This window comes from Mesoplodon densirostris, chromosome 9, assembly GCF_025265405.1.
Source record: "Mesoplodon densirostris isolate mMesDen1 chromosome 9, mMesDen1 primary haplotype, whole genome shotgun sequence".
Taxonomy (NCBI): domain Eukaryota; kingdom Metazoa; phylum Chordata; class Mammalia; order Artiodactyla; family Ziphiidae; genus Mesoplodon; species Mesoplodon densirostris.
Window position 1 is genome coordinate 106,697,548 of NC_082669.1, and position 21,023 is coordinate 106,718,570.

At 47.0% G+C, this 21,023-nt stretch overlaps 1 protein-coding gene across 4 annotated transcripts in view; it reads left to right on the top strand.

The window, feature by feature from the left end:
• Window positions 1–17,823, top strand: part of CUL1 (cullin 1) — a 119,726-nt gene extending 101,903 nt beyond the window's left edge. For all 4 annotated transcript variants that reach the window (XM_060108245.1, XM_060108247.1, XM_060108246.1 and 1 more), the window contains 13 exons: window positions 865–972; window positions 1,052–1,158; window positions 3,690–3,738; window positions 4,439–4,570; window positions 5,826–5,943; window positions 7,106–7,182; window positions 7,892–8,023; window positions 10,432–10,524; window positions 15,025–15,072; window positions 15,152–15,234; window positions 15,777–15,882; window positions 16,404–16,517; window positions 17,238–17,823. In XM_060108245.1, coding sequence (XP_059964228.1) covers window positions 865–972; window positions 1,052–1,158; window positions 3,690–3,738; window positions 4,439–4,570; window positions 5,826–5,943; window positions 7,106–7,182; window positions 7,892–8,023; window positions 10,432–10,524; window positions 15,025–15,072; window positions 15,152–15,234; window positions 15,777–15,882; window positions 16,404–16,517; window positions 17,238–17,318 — 1,248 coding nt within the window. In that variant the 3' untranslated portion in view covers window positions 17,319–17,823. The remainder of the gene's footprint in view (window positions 1–864; window positions 973–1,051; window positions 1,159–3,689; window positions 3,739–4,438; window positions 4,571–5,825; window positions 5,944–7,105; window positions 7,183–7,891; window positions 8,024–10,431; window positions 10,525–15,024; window positions 15,073–15,151; window positions 15,235–15,776; window positions 15,883–16,403; window positions 16,518–17,237) is intronic.
• Window positions 17,824–21,023: the final 3,200 nt, after the last annotated feature.

The following is a 21,023-nucleotide window of genomic DNA, read 5'->3' on the forward strand; positions in this document are numbered from 1 at the left end:
GACTTTGTTTCTTCGTCGGTGAGAAGGGGATGTGAACAGCACTGGCCTCGCGGCGGGGCAGTGACAGCCTGCAGCGGGCTCTGCGCCGTCCGGTGCGCAGCAGGCTCTCAGCGTCGGCCTCTGCTTTCTTATTACCCAGGACTGTCTCCTTTGGTGTCCCCCTTCCTGTGTTCCTTCTGTATCGCTCCAGAAGCCTCTCCTGTAGCTGACTTTCACATTTCATTTCCATCCTGTTGTTCCTTTGTCCAGAGACTCCCACTGGGCTACCCTGCCGATCCCACGGTGCTCTGCCTGTCCCGTCTCCCAGGCCCTGGCCTTTCCCATCTCAGTTCTCTCTGTTTGTCCACGTGGGTCTTGTGATTTTCCCGGATGTACTAGTCTCATCCTTGCTGCCACGTCTGACCTACCCCGGCCCCTCATCCACACTTCCTAGGACCTAAAAGCTATGTTATCTTTGCATTGCCTGCCCAGCTAAGTTCTAAATAACTGATAGACTGGCTTCCCCAGCCAAAACAGAGTCTAGAAGTTGAATTGTTAACAACAAAAATTGGCAAAGTAAAGCTATCACTTTGAAAGTTTGTTTTCTGTCATCCCTTTGAGTTTTCAAATAATTTGAAAAATCACTATTTTTCATATAGCTTGAAGTCAGTATTTAATTTCGAGTGCAGAGAATATATTTTATTATATCTATAAACGTCATGTCCTATGTGTTTTGATGATGGAATGAAAACTATTTCTTGATTTTACTTGTGAACATCTTTGGAGAAGTATCCAAACCTTTTGGAATGTTTTCTAGTAGCATGTTAGTGTGCAATTTAGTCCCCAGAAAGCAACTTGTGTGTCTTGTTTTTCCCTCTACCCAAGGACCCCAAAATGTATGTACAGACAGTGTTGGATGTTCATAAAAAATACAACGCCCTAGTGATGTCAGCGTTCAACAACGATGCTGGGTTCGTGGCCGCACTGGACAAGGTGGGTGTACTGGCCCATGGCTCTCCTGGGGACAGTGGCTGGCACACTGGCCTCTCATTGTGTTTTCTGTGATCTGCAGGCTTGCGGTCGCTTCATAAACAACAACGCGGTTACCAAAATGGCTCAGTCATCCAGTAAATCCCCCGAGTTGCTGGCTCGATACTGTGACTCCTTGTTGAAGAAGAGGTACTAGTGACTTTTTTCCTGTTTAAAATCTCAGCTTCTAGATGAGGAGTTAAAATTTGTATTACATTTTACGTATGTTAAATTGTAATTTTTGTACCTTTTGAGAAAATACTGTAAACCTAATACACCTTCTTTGTCTTCCTAAAAGGCACTTCATGTTACGTGCAGTGTGCCCAGTTCATGTTTTTCTTACATCACTAACGTCTATAATGGCAGGCGGTGTGTGCGTGACCCCTTAGCTAAACAGACTCCACTGGGCAGGTCCAGCTGGTGGTGACGAGGGTGGAGGTTACAGCAGGAAGTCACCGTTTCTCTTCACTCCCTACTTGCTCTTTTCTACTGGCCCTGATTAATTTTTTTCCAGTTGAAAATCTGCAGTAGCTCCCACTGGCTGCTTTTTAAAACGGAAGACTCTCCACATACTATAGTGTTTTCATCAGTCTGTGTACTTTTAACATGTATTTTCATTTAATGAGTTTGTTTTATTGCTGTTTCATAGTCTTTATATTTTAACCATCTTACTTCTCAACTGGTGTTTTTCCTAATCAATGTTTGTGTATTAAGCACTAGAGGCAACATAATCTAATACGGTTTTCTTCTCTGTGTTGTGTTTTGTGAAGTTCTCACTTAATTTTTTGTGTGTTTGTTTTGCTTTTCATCAGCATCTCTTTCACTGAGGAGTAGCTTTTTTCAGTTTAGAAATGCTCAAGGCTTATTTTCCTATTCCAAATATCACACCAACAGATTTTGCAGTAGTTTTCTGTGCCCCCAATTATATTGGTTTAATATTAATAAATTGTATTTTAAGCAGCTCTCAAAGGCTCATATAATCCCATTACAAAAAAGACTGAGAACACCTACACTACCAAGAAAAAGACTACAAACAAGTCTCACTTAGAAGAGAGTTGTGGGAATCTTAAGTAAAATGTTAGCAAACTAAATTTATCAGCGAACTAAAGAATAACTGTCCAGAACATAGAATAGCTTTCTAGGAATGAATGCAAGGATGGTTCAACAGTAGCAAATCTAATGTAGTTGACTTTATTAACTGAGAACTAACTGTATGAACAACTATGTGGTCTTCTTGATTGACATGAGAAAACATTTGATAGGGTCAGTAGCTATCTCTTTTAACTTTGCCGGAAAGTGACTTGCCCAAGGCCCAGTGCAAATTGAGTATTTGATTTTTTCCCCCCTACTTATCACAGTGCTTGTCTACTGTATAATTTAGCAATTCTAGTCAGATCCACTAATGTATACATTTCAGGAGTGAAAATGGACTTTAAATTGGGATGCCTCTTCTGACCTGATTTCATTTTTTAGGCTCTATAAAATGAAAGTTTTCAATATTTTAAATATGTAGGTACTCTCATAGAGCTCCAGTTTGTTTGGCAGAATACATAGCTTCTTTTTTAGCCATTGTCTTTTTTTTTTTTTTTTTTTTTTCTTTTTGCGGTATGCGGGCCTCTCACTGTTGTGGCCTCTCCCGCTGCGGAGCACAGGCTCCGGATGCGCAGGCCCCGCGGCCATGGCTCACGGGCCCAGCCGCTCCGCGGCATATGGGATCCTCCCGGACCGGGGCACGAACCCGTATCCCCTGCATCGGCAGGCGGACTCCCAACCACTGCGCCACCAGGGAGGCCCCAGCCATTGTCTTTTTAGAAATTGTCTCATCAAGTCTCTTGATGGATTATTCTTTAGTTAAGGCTGCTGAAGCAGACAGAGTGGCGGATAGTTCCAAAAGTGCTGCTTTAATGAGCGCGTGTCAGTGACTAGACTCCAGTGGGCACTAAATTAACCTCTTTCAGGAGAGACACAGCCCTGACCTCTCAGTGAGAAAAAGAGAGAGAAAAATGGACCTTCAGAGCCAACTGTTCTTAAATAGGAGCCTGTCTGGTGGTTGGATCATTTTATATGAATTTATAGGGGTCTTGTTTATAAAGGACTCTTGGGATAAAAGCTTTAAATTTTTATTTACCCTGAAGTAACCTTTCAATGAATATTTGCTCATAGAATAGAGTGAATGGATCAGTTGTTAAAGGACAAGTATCTATTTTGTAGACATAATGACAAACGGAAGGCAACACTTGAGAAGTGGTTTAAAAACCCCTTTCATTGTCTTTAATTATTAGGCCATTAAAAGGCTTTTTTTTTTCAAAGTTAACTTAAAGCATATTGTAGAATGCAGTTAGAAAAGTGAAGCTCATTTACTTACATTTAAATGGATTATCTTAAAGGAAAACTTGGTTCAGAATGTTTTGGGAAACAAGTATCTTCTGTTCAGTTTCATTGTGGATATTCTAAATGATCATATGGGAGAATAGATTATGAAATAGAGACAAAGTATAAGATTGCCAAATTGCCGCAGGTAAGGAAAGCTAACTTTCCCTGTTCCACGTGTTAATCTGAAAAGAACTGAGCATTTGAATGTTCAGAACCACAGTCTGATATGGTAGTTTGGCTAAGTGGTGCTTGTTTAGTACATGTTTGCTGATTCATTTTAAAACACTATGCCTTTTAACAATTTTCAGTTCCAAGAACCCAGAAGAAGCAGAACTAGAAGACACGCTCAACCAAGTGGTAAGGTGCTGGATAGTTATGTCGCTATGTTGTACCCTTTTCTCTGACAAGTGGCTTTAACGTTATTTATATGAGTCATCTGTAATGTGGAAAGTAGTAGAATCATTTATTTTATTTGAATCTATGATTTTACTCCCTGTGTTGAGTCATTAGTTTTAGCATTTGTACTTTCCTCACTAGTGCTAAGTGTAAACCAACTTAATGTGATTTAGGGGTTGATGAAAATATTTACTTTAAAGATTGCAGGACAGTATTTTTTTTTAACTTTTTAAAAAAATTTATTAACTTATTTTTGGCTGCCTTGGGTCTTCGTTGCTGCGTGTGGGCTTTCTCTTGTTGCAGTGATGGGGGCTACTCTTCGTTGTGGTGCGCGGGCTTCTCATTGCGGTGGCTTCTCTTGTTGCAGAGCACGGGCTCTAGGTGCGCGGCCCCTAGAGCGCAGGCTCAGTAGGTGTGGCACACGGGCTTAGTTGCTCCGCGGCATGTGGGATCTTCCCGGACCAGGGCTCGAACCCGTGGCCCCTGCATTGGCAGGCGGATTCCTAACCACTGTGCCACCAAGGAAGCAGGACAGTATTTTTTGTCATTATAAATGTTGGCCTACAGGGCCGGACAAGACAAAGCACACGTGTTGGTTTCTGGCCTGTGTTTGGTGACAGATTGTAAGTGCATTAAGTGTGCTCTCGTGCTGGCTTTCTAGATGGTGGTCTTCAAGTACATAGAGGACAAAGACGTGTTTCAGAAGTTCTACGCGAAGATGCTGGCCAAGAGGCTCGTGCATCAGAACAGTGCGAGTGATGATGCCGAAGCAAGCATGATCTCCAAGTTAAAGGTAAGTGTAACCTTTTCCTGGACGATTCCGCTTGTAGGTCATTGACGTGCTTAGTCTCTCCAGGTTGTCAGTTGGGCCAAGCCATGAATCCGTGATGACACGGAGTCCGTGCAGCATGAGCTCTGCTGCTCCGCTACCGAGAACCCACCACAGTTGTGATGAGCCCAGGTCTCCCCTCGTTAGGCCTCACGTGCTCTCCCGACCACCCTGCCTGCCCGGCACACACACACCCGGGGGCCCTTCTGTTCCAGCCGAGCCCTGCTCACCGCCCAGCGCCCGCTCCTGCACCTGTGGCCTCAGCGCTGCCCCCGCCACCAAGCATTGCTCCACGTGGCGTGGCCCGTACTCTTGTGCTGTTGGCCTTGAGCGGGCGGGGTGTTTTGTTTTTTTCTGGGCTTGGTTAACAATTAGTAACCCCACGTCTGCAGGAGGACAGAAAGCGTCAGTGTTAGTTTGCTGTTGAGTATTTCTTCCTTTATTCAGCCACCTCTGCACTTAGCCTGCATTTGTGTCAGTGCTTGCTAGCCCATCAAATGCTGCTACCTGTTTTGCAGCATATTTCACTTTGACCCGAAGTTATAGTTCCACTGGTATCTTGTTCAGCTCAGGCTGCCGTACCAAAATACCATAGACTGAGTGGCTTGAACAAGAGAAATTTATTCTCAGAGCTCTGCAGGCTGCCAGGAAGTCCAAGATCAAGCTCCCAGCCAGTTCAGTTTCTGGTGAGGGCTCTCTTCCCAGCTTGCCTGGGGCCGCCCGGCCACGTCCTCACACGACAGGGAGCGGGGTCGGGGGCAACCTCTCTGTCTCTTCTCACGACCACACTAATCCCAACGTGGAGGAGGCCCGCCCTCATGACCTTTTCTAAACTTAATTATCTCTCTGTGGCCCGACTTCCAAATGCTATCAGCACAGGACTAGGGTAGGGGCACCGTTCAGTCTGTGGTAGTGGGTGAGAGACATAGCAAACTGTGTCATCTTGGTGTCCCCCACGGCGTCAAAAATCCTTGCTCTTTGGGCCTGCGTGATAGTTACTGTGTGTATAAAGTCGTGACCGTTCCATTTATAACTGTATAATTTTTGATAGTGTGTGAATTTTAATCAGTGCATGTTTATACCCTGAGATACAGTTAAATGTTACTAGCTTTAGTAATACGGTTAAGCATCTGTCATGTACTGTGATCCCCATCGGATTCCCTGTATACATTTATATTTCTATAGAAATTAATAAGGCAGTTATCTGGGTTCATTTCAGCAAGCTTGTGGTTTCGAGTATACCTCTAAACTTCAGCGGATGTTTCAAGACATTGGTGTAAGCAAAGATTTGAATGAGCAGTTCAAAAAGCACCTGACGAATTCAGAGCCTCTGGACCGTGAGTATCCCCGGGTTTCCGAGCTTCCTTTACAGGCAGGGTTCTCGGAGGAGGTGGCGCTCTTTGTAGCTAGTGAGAGAGATGGTGGATGCTTTATCAGAAATTCAGGGACAGGCAAACAGGAAGTCCTTCCCACAGGCACTGCCCACCTCACGACTTGTGTGGTGACAGGAGGTGACAGCCTTGGAAGCGTGTTGGCCTTTCCCGGAGGGCCGAGCCAGGTGGGTGGCTTAGCTTGCGTCCAGGTCCTGAGCCCTGGCCTCTTCTACTGGCTGACGTGGCTGCCCCACCCCAGGCGTTTGCCATCTCGGGGCGCCACGCACAGTTTGAGTTTCAATGAATGTTTTTTAACCTTAGTTTAATTCCATTCCAGCAGTTTTTTTAATTATAAGAAACTGAATTGGCTGTATAGATAACAGAGTCAAACACGGCTTCCGATTGCCGTTGGGGGACGGGACAGGCGGGTGCCCGGCCTCGTTCATGGAGGCCAGCTGGGCTCCTGCTGTGAGGTCTGCCTGCAGCAGGAGGTGGCAGGTGATGCTGACATCATCATGCAGTGATTTTATCTTTTTAAATGAAAAACGAGGTTTGTATTTTTCCCAAATTGAAAGCACTATTTCATTGTTAAACTTGACAGCTGTGTCAGCGGACTTGTCAGCCATCTGCGATGATACATGACTGTTACAAACAATGTGTAGATTATGTGTGTGTTAGATACATATAGTCCGTGTGCTATACACAGAGTAGTCTGTGCTACACAGAACAGTGAAGTCGGTTTACTTTGGGGTTCTCGTTGTCTTGAGTTTGGGGCTCTCACGCCATCCATGCCTGGTGGCCTCAAGTGCGCCTCAGGGGGACTGAGGTTATTCATGGCAGAAAACTAAAGCAGGTGCAGCCAAACAGGCACACGATGTTGTAATTCTGCGTTAGAAGAGAAATGGAAAACTCACTCTTTGGAGGAGGGAATTTCTGGGTCTTCTTCCCTTTACTGAATTTAATTGAAATTAAATGTGTTCAATCCTTAGTTTTATGTTAAAGCAGGATTTTTCATTCAGTATGCTTTCTTTTAATAAAAAGCAATCCATGTTTATCTGAGATGGTGGCACTTTTCAGTTTCTGAGGCTAATTAAATGTATTCCTGAATTTTTCCCCATTCCCCCAGTGGATTTCAGTATTCAAGTTCTGAGTTCTGGATCGTGGCCCTTTCAGCAGTCTTGCACGTTTGCCTTGCCGTCGGAGGTAAGGATGACTCTATCGTCTGTTCGTTCCCTTCGTGTTGAGCAGAGGTGAAAAGGGGCAGCCTCCGCCATTATCGCGTGCTGTCTGCAGAAGGCCTTTCTGCTAGCTGGCCATGTGGCGCTAAACCGGGCGGTGCTAAGGCAGCCGCGAGCCCCGGGCAGGGCAGGAGGCCCAGAGGTGCGCCACCTCTATTCCAGCTCAGCAGCGTGTTCATTTACCTGATCATTTACTCTCAAAAGTAGAACCTAACAGTTCTGCGATGAACATGGTGGTGATACCTACTTGTCTGGAGCTAAAAACTTTTTGATTGTACCTTCAAGTGCTTAAATCAACTTGCTTTTGCAAGAGAGTCAACACTTGATATTTGTATTTTACTGTTCTGTAAGCATTTTGTCCTGTAAACTTGGACCAGTGTTGTGGTTTTTTGTTTGTTTGTTTGTTACACGGGCCTCTCAGTGTTGTGGCCTCTCCTGTTGCGGAGCACAGGCTCCGGACGCGCAGGCTCAGCAGCCATGGCTCACGGGCCCAGCCACTCCACGGCATGTGGGATCTTCCCGGACCGGGGCACAAACCCGTGTCCCCTGCAGGCGGACTCTCAACCACTGCACCACCAGGGAAGCCCTGGACCAGTGTTTTTTATTTAGAGATGTTGACTGTAGAATATGGTGAGATATCTATTCCACAAATGCTCTTCCCCCTCTGTATCCAGCTGGAACGGAGTTACCAGCGATTCACAGCGTTTTATGCCAGCCGTCACAGTGGCAGAAAATTGACATGGTTATATCAGCTGTCAAAAGGAGAATTAGTAACAAACTGCTTCAAAAACAGATACACTTTGCAGGTAAGATCACCTTTTTATTTTGGATTTTTTTTTAAGTATAAATGAAGACAAGTTACAGAAATTTAGTGATTCACGCAACAAAATCTGGAGTCAAGCTTCTGGCAAAATAATATCGTGGTTAAACAGCTTGGATTTTAAGAGTCAGCGGAGCTGAGTTCTTGCTCTCTGTGGCTCAGAGAGAAGTTACTTAATGACGCTGAGCCTCACCTTTCTCCCCCACGAAAGGGCGGGCGGGTGGTTTTGCTTCGACTCTGTGTGTGGTGTGAAAAATAAATGAAATCCTGTATTTAATAAGTGTTGGGTACAGCTCCTGCCTGACACACACTAAGTGGTCAGATAGTAGCTTAAAAAGCTGGAGTTCCATGCATTTAATTACGATAATAGCTCTTTCCCTTTGACAGGACGGTTTCACATTAACAACAGCCCTCGGCGCTCACTGCGGTGCTGAGTGCTGTGTGATAATAACTGTAACTTAGGTTTCCATTTTGTATCTGGGAAACTGAGGATCAGGCAAATTTAAGTGACTTCCTCTGGCTCCTGGCTGATACGCAGCAGAGACGAAATTGCAGTTAAGGTCTTTTCCCTTAAAGAATCCATCTTGAAGAGGGTTTCACTAGTGTGCTTATAAAAACAATTATAAATCTATTGTTAGGTGTTAAGAAACTTCTGACTGCATTCTGCAGACTCAACCTGCTCGTTAGTTGAAACTTTTAATAGTTCTACCCTGATAAAATTAAGTGTTTGATATTCTGTTACACCAGGTCCGGAGGTCTTTATCCACTTGAATGTGCATTTCTCTACAACTGACCCTTGAGCAGTGCGGGGGTTAGGGGCACCTGTCCTCCATGCAGTTGAAAATCTGCACATAACTTAGAGTTGGCACCCTGCGTCCACGGTACCCTGTATCCACGGTTCCCTTTCATTTGGATTCAAGCAACCTCGGATCTGTAGCACTGTCCTGTTTACTACTGAAAAACAAAATCCACGTATAAGTGGACCCACACAGTTCAAACCTGTGTCAAGGGTCAATTGTACGATTGGAAATTTTTCTTTATTCCCAAGTATGCATAGAAGAATCTGTGAGTTCATACTTCAGTACCTAAAATCTCAGTGCCCCTTTTTTGATCAGTGGACATTCTGTAAACTTTACTGAGATAATTTACGTAAAAAGACACCCATCTAAGTGTACAGTTGGAGTTATGACAGATGTGGACACCTGTGGGGCTACCACCAAGCTGTGGAACATCTATTAGAGACTTGTTTTGGTTTTGGTCACTGCCTTCGGAGATGAGAGGCCCCTGCTCACCTCGGGGGAGGCCTCAGGGCTGTCAGTCTTGCCCTTCCCCCCACCCCCGTGCCCCCCAGGTCATTTTTCTGGCGGCATCTTGAAGTCTGTCAGAGGCACTCACCCAGCCCACACTGTCGCTGCTGTTCCTCCTCCCGTTGACCAGGGTTTTGCCTGGACAAGTGGTGGTGCTCATGGTCCTTTAGTTGTTGCCGCGGGTTATGGAAGAGGGGAAGGGAGAAGGGGTTCCCATGGGGAGTGTGGCACGGTGCCCAGGGCTCCCCCAGGAAAGGAGCACCCTCCCTCAGTGGGCGTCATTCCCTGCACAGCTTGAGGAATTAAAACCGGTGCGTGCTGCCTGGCTCACGTTTTGCTAAAAATACCTCAGAGCAGTTGTGGTTTGCTTTAAACCGTTTAAACTTTACATAGTGAAGTACTTAGGATAAAAAAAACCCCAAAACACCCAAGTGTAATACAGCTCAGCATGCAGGTTCCTCTGTCAGCGGTGTACCAGACACAGTTTTCTTTAGTATTTGTGGAAAAGCAAATTTAAAGATGGATGCTCAGTGCTTCTGTCTACACTGGCTGAGCATCTCTGTGTTTATCTACATAAAATGAGTGTGGCTGCATAGACGGTGTGTACACTTAACCCTGAACCACACGAGTCGACTTTTAGGCCGGTTTTTTCCGTAGTAAATACTACACGGCCCGGATCCCCGGTTGGTTGAATCTGGAAATGAAACCTCGGGTGGGGAGGAAGCACATATACACAGGGCCGATCTTAAGTTACACTTGGGCGCTCGGCTGCTCAGGTCCGGCACCCCTAACCCAGCCGCGCTCCGAGGCATTCAAAGGTCAGCTGTATTTATATAGACAAAGCATTTGGAAGAAAGGTCAAAATCACTTGAATGTTTGAAAAGGTGGAGAATGACGTCTTTCAGGAAAATGTGGCATCGTGGTGGAATTATGACACTTTGTATTCCCTTTTAGATCTGCTTTGGTTTTTCGCATCTGTTTGGAGAATTGGTTTCATAAGTAGGTTCTTCACGCTGAGGCTCTGTACTCTGGGAGTTGTCCACGCGTTTAGGTTTTGCCTCTCTTTCTTTCATGTGGGGACCCGAAGGCGTCGACGTTCCAGATGGCCATCCTGCTCCAGTACAACACGGAAGACGCGTATGCCGTGCAGCAGCTGACAGACAGCACCCAGATCAAAATGGTATTCCTACCGCCAGCCTCTTTGCTGTGGGAAGGTGTGGGAGGAGGGGATGAGGGTCTTCTGTGATTTGAAATGGGTATCTGTCTTATGAATATGAATATGCTCTTATTCCAGGGCTCAATGCATGATTTTTTTAAATACTAATTTTTAAACTCAATGTAACATATACCTACACACACACGTACACATGATATGCTTTCCTCTCATTCATTTAGCTTGTTCTTAACCCTCTTTCCAGCTAAGCTTTTACTTACTAAACTTAAATTTTCACTTAATGTTATTCTTCCTATTAATCATTTTTATTGAGCTATTTCACATAACATAAAATTCACCATTTTAAAGTATACAGTTCAGGGCCTCCCTGGTGGCGCAAGTGGTTGAGAGTCCGCCTGCCGATGCAGGGGATACGGGTTCGTGCCCCGGTCTGGGAGGATCCCATATGCCGCGGAGCGGCTGGGCCCGTGAGCCATGGCCGCTGAGCCTGCGTGTCCGGAGCCTGCGCGTCCGGAGCCTGTGCTCCGCGACGGGGGAGGCCACAACAGTGAGAGGCCCGCATACCGCAAAAGGAAAAAAAATAATAATAATAAAGTATACAGTTCAGTGGTTTTTCACAGGGTTGTATAACCACCGCCACTATCCAATTCCAGAACATTTCCATCACCTTCAGAAGAAGCCCAGTACCCACTAGCAATAGCTACCCTTTACCTGTCCTCTCCCCAGCCCCCATGACCACTAATCTACTCTTCTCTCTCCCTCCCTCCCTCCCCCCCGCCTTTCTCTCTGGATTTGCCTGCTCTGGACATGTCATATAAATGGAATCATATGACATGTGGCTTTTTGTGTCTGCCTCCTTTCACTCGGCATAATGTTTTCAGGGCTTATCCATGTGGGAGCACATATCTGTATTTCATCTTCTTTTTATGGTTGAAATATGTTCCAGTGTATGGATGGACCACCTTATGTGTCTATCCATTCATCAGTTGATGGACATTTGGGTCGTTTCCACCTTTCAAGTCTTTGTATGAACATATTCTCAGTTCTCTTGGGTATAAATCTAGATGCGGAATTGCTGAGTCACGATAACTTATATTTATCTCTTGAAGGAACTGCCAGACTGTTCCGCAGTGGCTACACCAGCTTGTATTCTCACCAGTAGCGTATGAGGGTCCACTTTCTCCACATCCTTGCCAACATTTGTTGTTACCCATTTTTTAAAAAATTATATGCATCCTAGTGGATATGAAGTAGTGCCGCATTGTGATTATTTGCATTTCCCTAACAACTAATGATGTTTATGCCCGTTTTTAATTGGGTTATTTGTCTTTTTTGTTGAGTTGTAAGAATTCTTCATATATTCTGCATAGTGGACTCTTTTCAGATACGTGACTTACAAATATTTTCTCTCGTTCTCTGGGTTTTCATTTTCCTTATCACTTACCTCGCTTTAATTTTGATGAAGTCTCCACTTCATTGTTCTTCTGTTGAGTGTGCTTTTGGCGTCATATCTAAGGAGCCATTACCTAATCCAAGGTCAGAGATTATTCTTTCCCTGTTTTATTCTTTTTATTGAAGTATAGTTGACTTTATATATAAATTTATTTATTCATTTTTGGCTGCGTTGGGTCTTTGTTGCTGCGCGCGGGCTTTTCTCTAGTTGCGGCTAGTGGGGGCTACTCTTTGTTGTGGTGCGCGGGCTTCTCGTGGTGGCTTCTCTTGTTGCGGAGCATGGGCTCTAGGCGCATAGGCTTCAGTAGTTGTGGCACACAGGCTCAGTAGTTGTGGCTCACGGGCTCTAGAGCGCAGGCTCAGTAGTTGTGGCACACAGACTTAGTTGCTCCGTGGCATGTGGGATCTTCCCGGACCAGGGATTGAACCTGTGTCCCCTGCATTGGCAAACGGATTCTCAACCACTGCACCACCAGGGAAGCCCTGACTTTTTATTGAAGTATAAATTAATACATTAGCTTCAGGTGTACAACATAGTGATTGGATATTTTTGTACATGTTTTTTCCCTATTGGTTCGTACTAGCAACCTGTCAAAATCAATTGGCCATAGATGTATGGGTTTCTTTCTGCATTCTCAGTTCTTTTCCACTGATCTAAATGTCTATTCTTATGCCAGTACCACATTGTCTTGGTTACTGCTGTTTTGTAGTAAGTTTTGGAATTGAGACATCCAACTTCGTTCTTTTTCAAGATTGTGTTGGCTATTCTGGGTCCATATAAGTTTGAGAATCAGCTTGTTCGTTTCTGCAAAAAAGGCAGTTGGAATTGTGATGGGGATTGTATTAAATCTGTAGATTGCTTTGGAAGGAGAATTGCCATCCTAACAATATTAAGTCTTCTGTGAACATGGATGTCTTTCCATTTATTCAGATTGTCTTTTATTCTTTTTAAACTGTGTCTCATATTGATAGTTTTCATTATGCAAGCCTTTACACTTTGGTTAAATTTATTCCTAAGTATTTTATTAAGTTTGATGCTATTGTTAATGGAATTGTTTGTTCATTGCTGGTGTGTAGAAATACAATTACGTATTGAACTTGTATCCTGCAACCTTGCTGAACTCATTTATTCTAATAGTTTTTGTGTGGATTCTTTAGGGCTTTTTTAATATGTGACCATGTCATCTGCAGATGCAGATAGTTTTACTACTTACTTTTCCTATTTGAATGCCTTTTATTTATTTTTCTTGCCTGATTGCTCTGGATAGAATTCGCAATACATTGTTGAATAGAAGTGGTAAGAACGGGAATCCTTGTCTTGTTCCTGATCTTGGGGAAAGCCTTACAGTCACTAAGTTTTTCTTAGATGCTGTTTACTAGACTGAGGAAATTCCCTTCTATTCCTAGTTTTTTGTTTTGGTTTTAGTGTTTTTATTATGAAAGAGTGTTGGATTCTGTTTAAATGCTTTTTCTACTCCATTGAGATAACTATGTGCTTTTTGTCTATTAATATGGTGCATTATCTTGGTAGTTTTTTTTTAATGTTGAATCACGCTTGCATTCTTGGGATAAATACCACTTGGTCATGGTATATAATGCTTTTTATATGCTGCTGGAATTTATATGTTTGCTGGAATTTTGTTGAGGATTTTTCCACCTTTATTCATAGGAAATTGGTCTGCCCTTTTCTTTTGACGATTTTGTCTGGTTTTGGTGTCGGGCTAGTACTGGCCTCATAGAATGTGAATTAGGAAAGTCATTTATTTTTGAGTCCTGCTTCAAGTTAGTCCAGAATACATTCTCAGTTTCTAAGAACAAAACTACTCTGCTTCTCTGCACGTAGGAGCGTTCTTTTTTTTTTTTTTTTTTTTTCTTTTTGCGGTATGTGGGCCTCTCACTGTTGTGGCCTCTCCCGTTGCGGAGCACAGGCTCCGGACGCGCAGGCCCAGCGGCCATGGCTCACGGGCCCAGCCGCTCCGCGGCATATGGGATCCTCCCAGACCGGGGCACGAACCCATATCCCCTGCATCGGCAGGCGGACTCTCAACCACTGCGCCACCAGGGAGGCCCCGTAGGAGCGTTCTTTATTCCTCACTCCTCACCAGAAGGAGGAGGCTTCAGTCAGGGTGGAGGCTTAGGTTGCCCCCAGACAGTGGTGTGGGGCTCTGCCCTCGGGGACCCACTTTTCAGAGCTGAGTGGTCCCTCGCCTTGCTGTGTGCTCGGTCTCCCCGCCAGCCCCTCAGCCAGTTTTTAGTGCAGAGCCGGCTCCCCGCGGGGGGCTGCCCCCCTCCCCTGCCCTCCACAGTAGGAGTCAGTTTGGCTCAGGAAGGCAGCCTCTGCCTCCGTGCCCTGGGCCTGGCCGGCAGCGTCCTCATTCTGCTCTGGACTCTGGGCCAGTCACCACACTAGAGGCCTCTCCAGCTCTCCTTGACCAGAATGGGCTTCCCTTACGCGGCGGGGGCGGCCCTTTCTGTCCGTCCAGGAGAGATGGGGCTGCGCATGTGAGCGGCCTGGTGACTGTCCGATTCCATGGGATCGGGAAGCTGTGGAGCTAAAGGAGAGCTGAGAAACGGTTGACCACCTGCTCTCTGGGGGAGGAAGCGGCCCAGCGGCCACACGACAGGCTTAGAGGTCACCAGAGGTGGGTCAGCAGCAGGGTGGCGGGCACCATCCCCATCCTGTTGGTGGACAGACGGTGTTGTTCACCACGCCCAGGCCCGGGACACTCCCTCTGCTCGTTCTTGTGCGGTGATTGGTGTCCAAGATGCACTGTCAGGCATCTAAGAAGATTTAGTCAAAGAAATCAGTTATGCACGATTTCTAATATTTGTAGTAGAATTGTCAGCTTTAATACTGGGTGATCAAGAGCAGAAAGGGGTTGACTTTTAGGAGTAGGTTTTGGGGACCCTCTAAGAGGCACCATCCCTCTTTTTCCTCCGGGCATATTCTACTTCAGTGACTATTATTTTTCCATAGAAGAATGGACTGTGGGACTGGGGCTGTGGTTCATATTACAAAGAAAAATGCATTTTCTCTTTTCTCTTTAATTGCAGGACATTTTGGCACAAGTCCTACAGATTTTATTGAAGTCGAAGTTATTGGTATGTTTGTGTACTTTTTATGTTAAGCTAGAAGAAAGCCTTTTCCTGAGATTACGTAGTAACACTTGTTTTCTTATAGGTCTTGGAAGACGAAAATGCAAATGTTGATGAGGTGGAATTGAAGCCAGATACCTTAATAAAACTATATCTTGGTTATAAAAAGTAAGGAAAATCTAACAAGTAGACGGTCCTAGGCCGTAGACTTATCCCCTGACCCCCAGTGCACTTACTGGTGTGACCTCAGGTGGGGGGCTGTGGGCATGGTGCCAGGCCTGGCAGGCCTTTGACAGGGGCCTCTGATTGCCTCTGACCCGTCCTGGGTGGGTCTCCATTTGACTGTTTCAGTTTTTGGGTTTTTCTTCTGTGGGCAACTAAGTCTCCTTAAGTGGCCCGCCTAGAAAGTTTGGACCTCTGTGTCCCAGTGTCTTGATTTTATTTCACTTGACAGAGTTTGGGAGAGCAGGTTAAGGAACTGAATTTCCTGCAATACAGACGTCCTGCTGCTGGCAGAGCAGGAACCCGCCCTGCAGAGAACTAGGGGCCTTTCAGAGAGATGACTGTGTCAGGGAGGCGGGAGATGGTCGGTCACACTCTCCACCCTCCGTCCGGGGAGCAAGCACCTCTTAAAGATTGAAAACAGAAAGAAGCCTTTACTGTGTGCCTTTTAAAACAATAGTGATTGGTTTCCTCGATTTTCTTGACAGTAAGAAATTAAGGGTTAACATCAATGTGCCAATGAAAACGGAACAGAAGCAGGAACAAGAAACCACACACAAAAACATCGAGGAAGATCGCAAGCTACTGATCCAGGTGACACTGGGTGCCTGTCCCCTCGCGTGGGAGGTGGCCACCGCAGCTGGGGTGGCGCTTCCTCTGGGCTGTGTTCCCTGTGACTTGGGAGTGGTGGCCAGGATGATGGATGGTTCTGGATGGAGTAGATGGAATAATCGATGAAATAGATGAGAGAAAATACATGTGGTGAGTTACTAAGATGGGAGGGAGGGGAAGTTGTTTAGTGCAGGGTCACGTGGCTTCCGTGGCTTCGAAGACTGAACTTTTTCTTATTTTAAAAGTGTTTTCTACTTGGGTTAAATTGTTAAAATTGCTGCTTATAAGACCAAAACATTTTAATGTTTGTTGTGTTAGCGCTGAAACTTAAGTACATAGAGTTGGCGCCCTGCCCGCTCTGACCTGCGGGTGCTTGTTACCTGTTAGGAAATCGTCGTCCTCTACATATTTAGCAGCCTTGTTGCTAGTTCTTCTTAATTACTACGGGTGAGTTCTTATAACTCTGTTAAAACACATTTGTTTTTCTTTCCTTGGTCACACAGGCGGCTATTGTGAGAATTATGAAAATGAGGAAGGTTCTAAAGCACCAGCAGTTACTTGGAGAAGTACTGACCCAGCTGTCCTCAAGATTCAAGCCTCGGGTCCCAGTAATTAAGGTACAAGAATTACATAGCAGAGGCATTCAGATTACATTTCAGAAGCCAAAAGAGGTAACCAAACTAGGTTGATTGCTGTGTCGTGAAGAAGGAACCTGGCTTAGTCATGTATAACAGGTTTCTGCAAAAGAAAATAGGATGAATTTTTCAACTTTTTAAGGGCAGAACCCTCAGCCTTCAGCTGTGCTGATCTGGGCAAAGCGAGCAGCCGCCCCAGACGAGAGTGAGCCCCGTGCCCCGGGAGCCTCCCGCTCCCTCCCGGCCGGTAGTCACGCCCTGGTGTCACCTCCTATTGCGTGTGTCCTACCCCGGGCGCCTTGAACTCTGCCCAGAGGGCCTTGAGAGTCCTGCCCTCCCGCATCTGCCGAGCCCGCTGGGAAGGCGGTCTCCATGGATGTGGCTCGTTGCTCCGGGTCCCCTGGGTGGCTCGGTGGCTCGCGGCTCGTTTCTGGGTGCGGTCGTTTCAGACAGAAACTGGGCAGCAGGTACCGCGGGGTGGGAGCGGCTGGAGGGACGGGCGCGGCGGGGGGCGGGGCGGGTGCGGCTGGAGGGACGGGAGCGGCGGGGGCGGGGCTCCGGGCAGGGAGGCGGCGTCTTGTCTCAGCTGCTCCGAAGGAAGACTCGGTGCCCCAGGGATGGAGGGGCTCCGTCTCTGTTCGACCCTGAACGTGTTTTTCTTTCCCTTTCACTACCTCTTCCTCTTCCAAAAATGGCGCCCAGAAATGCATTGACATTCTGATCGAGAAAGAGTATTTGGAGCGAGTGGATGGTGAAAAGGACACCTACAGTTACCTGGCCTAACCCTCCTGGAGGGGTCTGACCGCGGCGCAGCCCCTCGTCCCGAGGGAAGGATGGAGACGAGGCGGCGGCGGCGGCGCCACGCGGACCTCCTGCTCGGCCCGAGGCCCAGGCTCCCATCGCGGGCTCGGGGCGATGAGAACTGCTCAGGATCGCCACACTTCACGTCTGTAAATACGGACACCGACGCCATTTAAGCTAATTTAAGACCAGAGGGGATGGAACCTTCCTCGCTGAGGGCTGCATGCTTCTGCATCCGAATCAACCCATTGGCCACGTGAATGACAGCGGCCGGCCGGGCGGCCCTTCGGAGGCCGGCAGCGCCTGGAGAGCAGGTCTGAATGGACCCACGTGTAATCCGCTATGAAAAACCATTTGTATAGTGTGTTTCATTTTTTAATGTGTGAAAATAAAGAAAGTTAAAGGATTTCTGTACAAGTCGCATTTGGTTTTGTTTTAAGTTTTACTAATTTCTATATGTAAATAAAAGACATAATGATTGTGCAAACGGGTATTGCCAGTGTCTTCCTGAGGCCCCAGGGGCCGCCCTCCTGAGATCGGCCTTTGTGAGCTCTTAGCATCGTAAGCCCTTTGTCGTCTTTTTCTCCTCGACGCTTGTGCTCAGCCCCACGATTTCCTCCAGCGACTGAACGGCAGCTCCCAGGCCTCAGCACCTCCCATGGCTTCTCTGTGGACACTTGCAAGGCTGGACGGGGTCATCCGGACACCTCCCACAGGAAGAGTGGCCCCTGTTTCCGGGCGCTGGTCACGAGTGCGGCTTGGGAACCGTGTCTACCGCCAGCGCCTCCTGCTTCCGACCAGTTGTTCGAAGGACGGTCACTCCTCGTCCGCGGTCCTGGGATTGGCGATGTATCAGTGTCACTCAGCCCCCGGGCGGTCACTTCCTGGCCCGAGGACGGAAGGAACAGGAGGTGGGAGCAGAGACCCCGGGGACGGCTCCGTCTCGGGGGCTTCGTGGTCCCCATAAACCACCCGCACCTCCTGTGACGTGAGACGTGAACATGCTTGCCAACACCTGTCCGGTCCCTACCTGCCCGGAGGCCAGGTTCCAAGAGCAGGGCCAGAGGAAGACGCCAAAGCTAAGTCCTTACAGTTTCTTGGACCAATCTGGCACCTAATGGGTTAGTTCTAAAAACTTAAAAGTTAAACAGGTTATTAAAAGGAGTAGTAATAGCCTAAGCACTTGTGTAATGGTGTCCACTCTTTTTTTTTTCTAGTACGTTCTTCTTTTTCAAGCAATCTTATAAAAGATTCCCAATGCATGAACCAGGCAAAGAGCAGTGCCACCACCCCAGGGGACCGTCCCTCTCCCCAGGTCCTGCGGTGCCCTGGGGCTCCGAGGACGACCTAACTGCCCGCGAGTCCTGGCGGGGACCACAGCTCTGCTTCTCAACCGTCCGTCTGCCTCCGCGACTAACGTGCTGTGAGTAACCACCGCGGAGCCAGTTGCCGAGCTTGTGTCTGAGTCTCCTCGAGTGGAAGGTGGATGTTGATGGGATTCTGCCGCTGTCTCTTGAGTTCCTCCGGGATGAAGAGAGCCTTTGGTAAGACCTCGGACATCTGTGAGCAAAGGCAGACTGACGGTAGGTGTCGGGTGGTTCCCTCCCATCCTCAGATTCAGCACCTGTACCTGCCCCCCCCACACTGGGTAACTGTCCTGTTTACTGGGTGTGGAATAAAAAGCAGCGCAAGACTTTGTGCCTCTATTCCCTAAACCATATCCTGGGCTAACCAGGATGGCCGGGGCCTCCAAATACAAGCCACGAGAATTGAGTTTCCTGCATTTTTCAGGATAACTTCAATAGTAAGTAGTATCTTCCGAATCTACTTAGGGACAAATGCCCAGGCCTTCTGAAAGCTGTCTGGTGCACAGTTGCTACAGGAAGTCCACACCCTGGGGGAGGGATGGTGGACGGCAGCCTTGGCAGAACCCACAGGAGTTGGTTGGTTGAAGGAAAACCACGTTCCAGGCTATCACTGTGGTACCGCGGTCCGAGGGAACCATTTCCTCTCGCCTGGGAGGGGAACAGGCAAGGTGGGGCCACACTGCCAGGAGCCTCTCTCTCCTGGGCTGGACTCTCGGACCTCATGTCTGCGTTAATGCAAACTGCCAGGCGGTCACCCGTCAGTGCCTTTGTGAGAAGCAGCCAGGGACACCGAAGTACAGGCCTGAGTAACAGGTGCAGGGAGAACAAGATGCAGGACCAAGAGGCACCTGAATTTAAAATATTTTTACTGACTGAGCATTTTAAGATGGCCTGCCTATTTGTTGAGGTATCTAATTTTCCTTTGAAAGAAATTTAAGATTTTACCACACCCAGATAAAAAAATCTAATGCTGACCCATTTGAACTGAATCCCCCTTCTAATGAAGACAATTTTTGTTGTTGTTGTTAGGAATGGCAATAACTTGTCTGGGTGATTTGATTTTATGTACACGAATTGCATCTCCAGTGGCAGCACAGTGACTCGGTCATAATAGGTGAGTGTGGATGGTTTTTTAAAACCTCCTTATGGAGGTGCGGTTCACATACAAAAAGCTGTGCGGATTTGACGTATTGGGCCATTTCTAATACCAGGTGCTACATACACCCGTCACTGGAATTGTTTGTAATGGGTTGGAGGAACAAGCCAGCGTTTATTTGAGCTTATTCCAGTAAGAGCCCAAAGCTCATACAACTTCCGGCAGAATACTTAGGTTCTTCAGAACGTCCACATGTGAAATCCCTCTTGACGACCCATCTACAAATCGAAATTACACGATGTTAGTTGACTTTTGGCGGGTGCGGGGGCAGAGGTGGAAATCAGGACTTTGGAGTCACTGACTGGATTCAGTGAAGGCTGGAGGGTGAATGATTCAGACAATATCAAAAAATAATTAGCGGGGCTTCCCTGGTGGCGCAGTGGTTGAGAGTCCACCTGCCGATGCAGGGGACACGGGTTCGTGCCCCGGTCCGGGAAGATCCCACATGCCGCGGAGCGGCTCGCCCGTGAGCCATGGCCGCTGAGCCTGCGCGTCCGGAGCCTGTGCTCTGCAATGGGAGAGGCCACAACAGTGAGAGGCCCGCGTACCGCAAAAAAAAAAAAAAAATTAGCGGGACTTCCCTGGCGGTCCAGGGGTTAGGACTCCATGTTCCCACTGCAGGGGGCAATTGTTCGATCCCTGGCTGGGGGAACTAAGATCCTGTATGTCACCCAGCACAGCCAAAAAAAAAAAAAAAAGAAGCAGTTTCCAGGTAGATAATTTTAATTTTTTTATAAATTACAAAATCTTGATTGAAGAGAATTTCGACACACGGAACGGTGTTGTCATGGCGCCTTCAAATTTGCCTGAGGCAGTTGACTATGAGGCTGAGGTGCTGCCTGTGTTGGACCATCAGGACTGTGGTCAGACACGTGGGTCCTCATGACCATCAGGGGAAAAGCCTCGGGACCACAGACGCCGACCAGCTGAGCAGCCTGTTGTCGGGCTCTTTATCCTCAACGAACAATGTGTGGTATTCCTAAACCGTGGAAACTGTTTGAAACGTATCCGTATCTTGTGATAACTCATTACACTCATCTCATCCTACTTAGGCGTCTGTTTTCCGTGGTAGGGAACTAACCACCAGGCTTACCCACATACCAAGTCAATTACCACCTCGGTGCGGTGAGCAAGGGGAAGGGAGAAAAGCATGTACTTAAAACT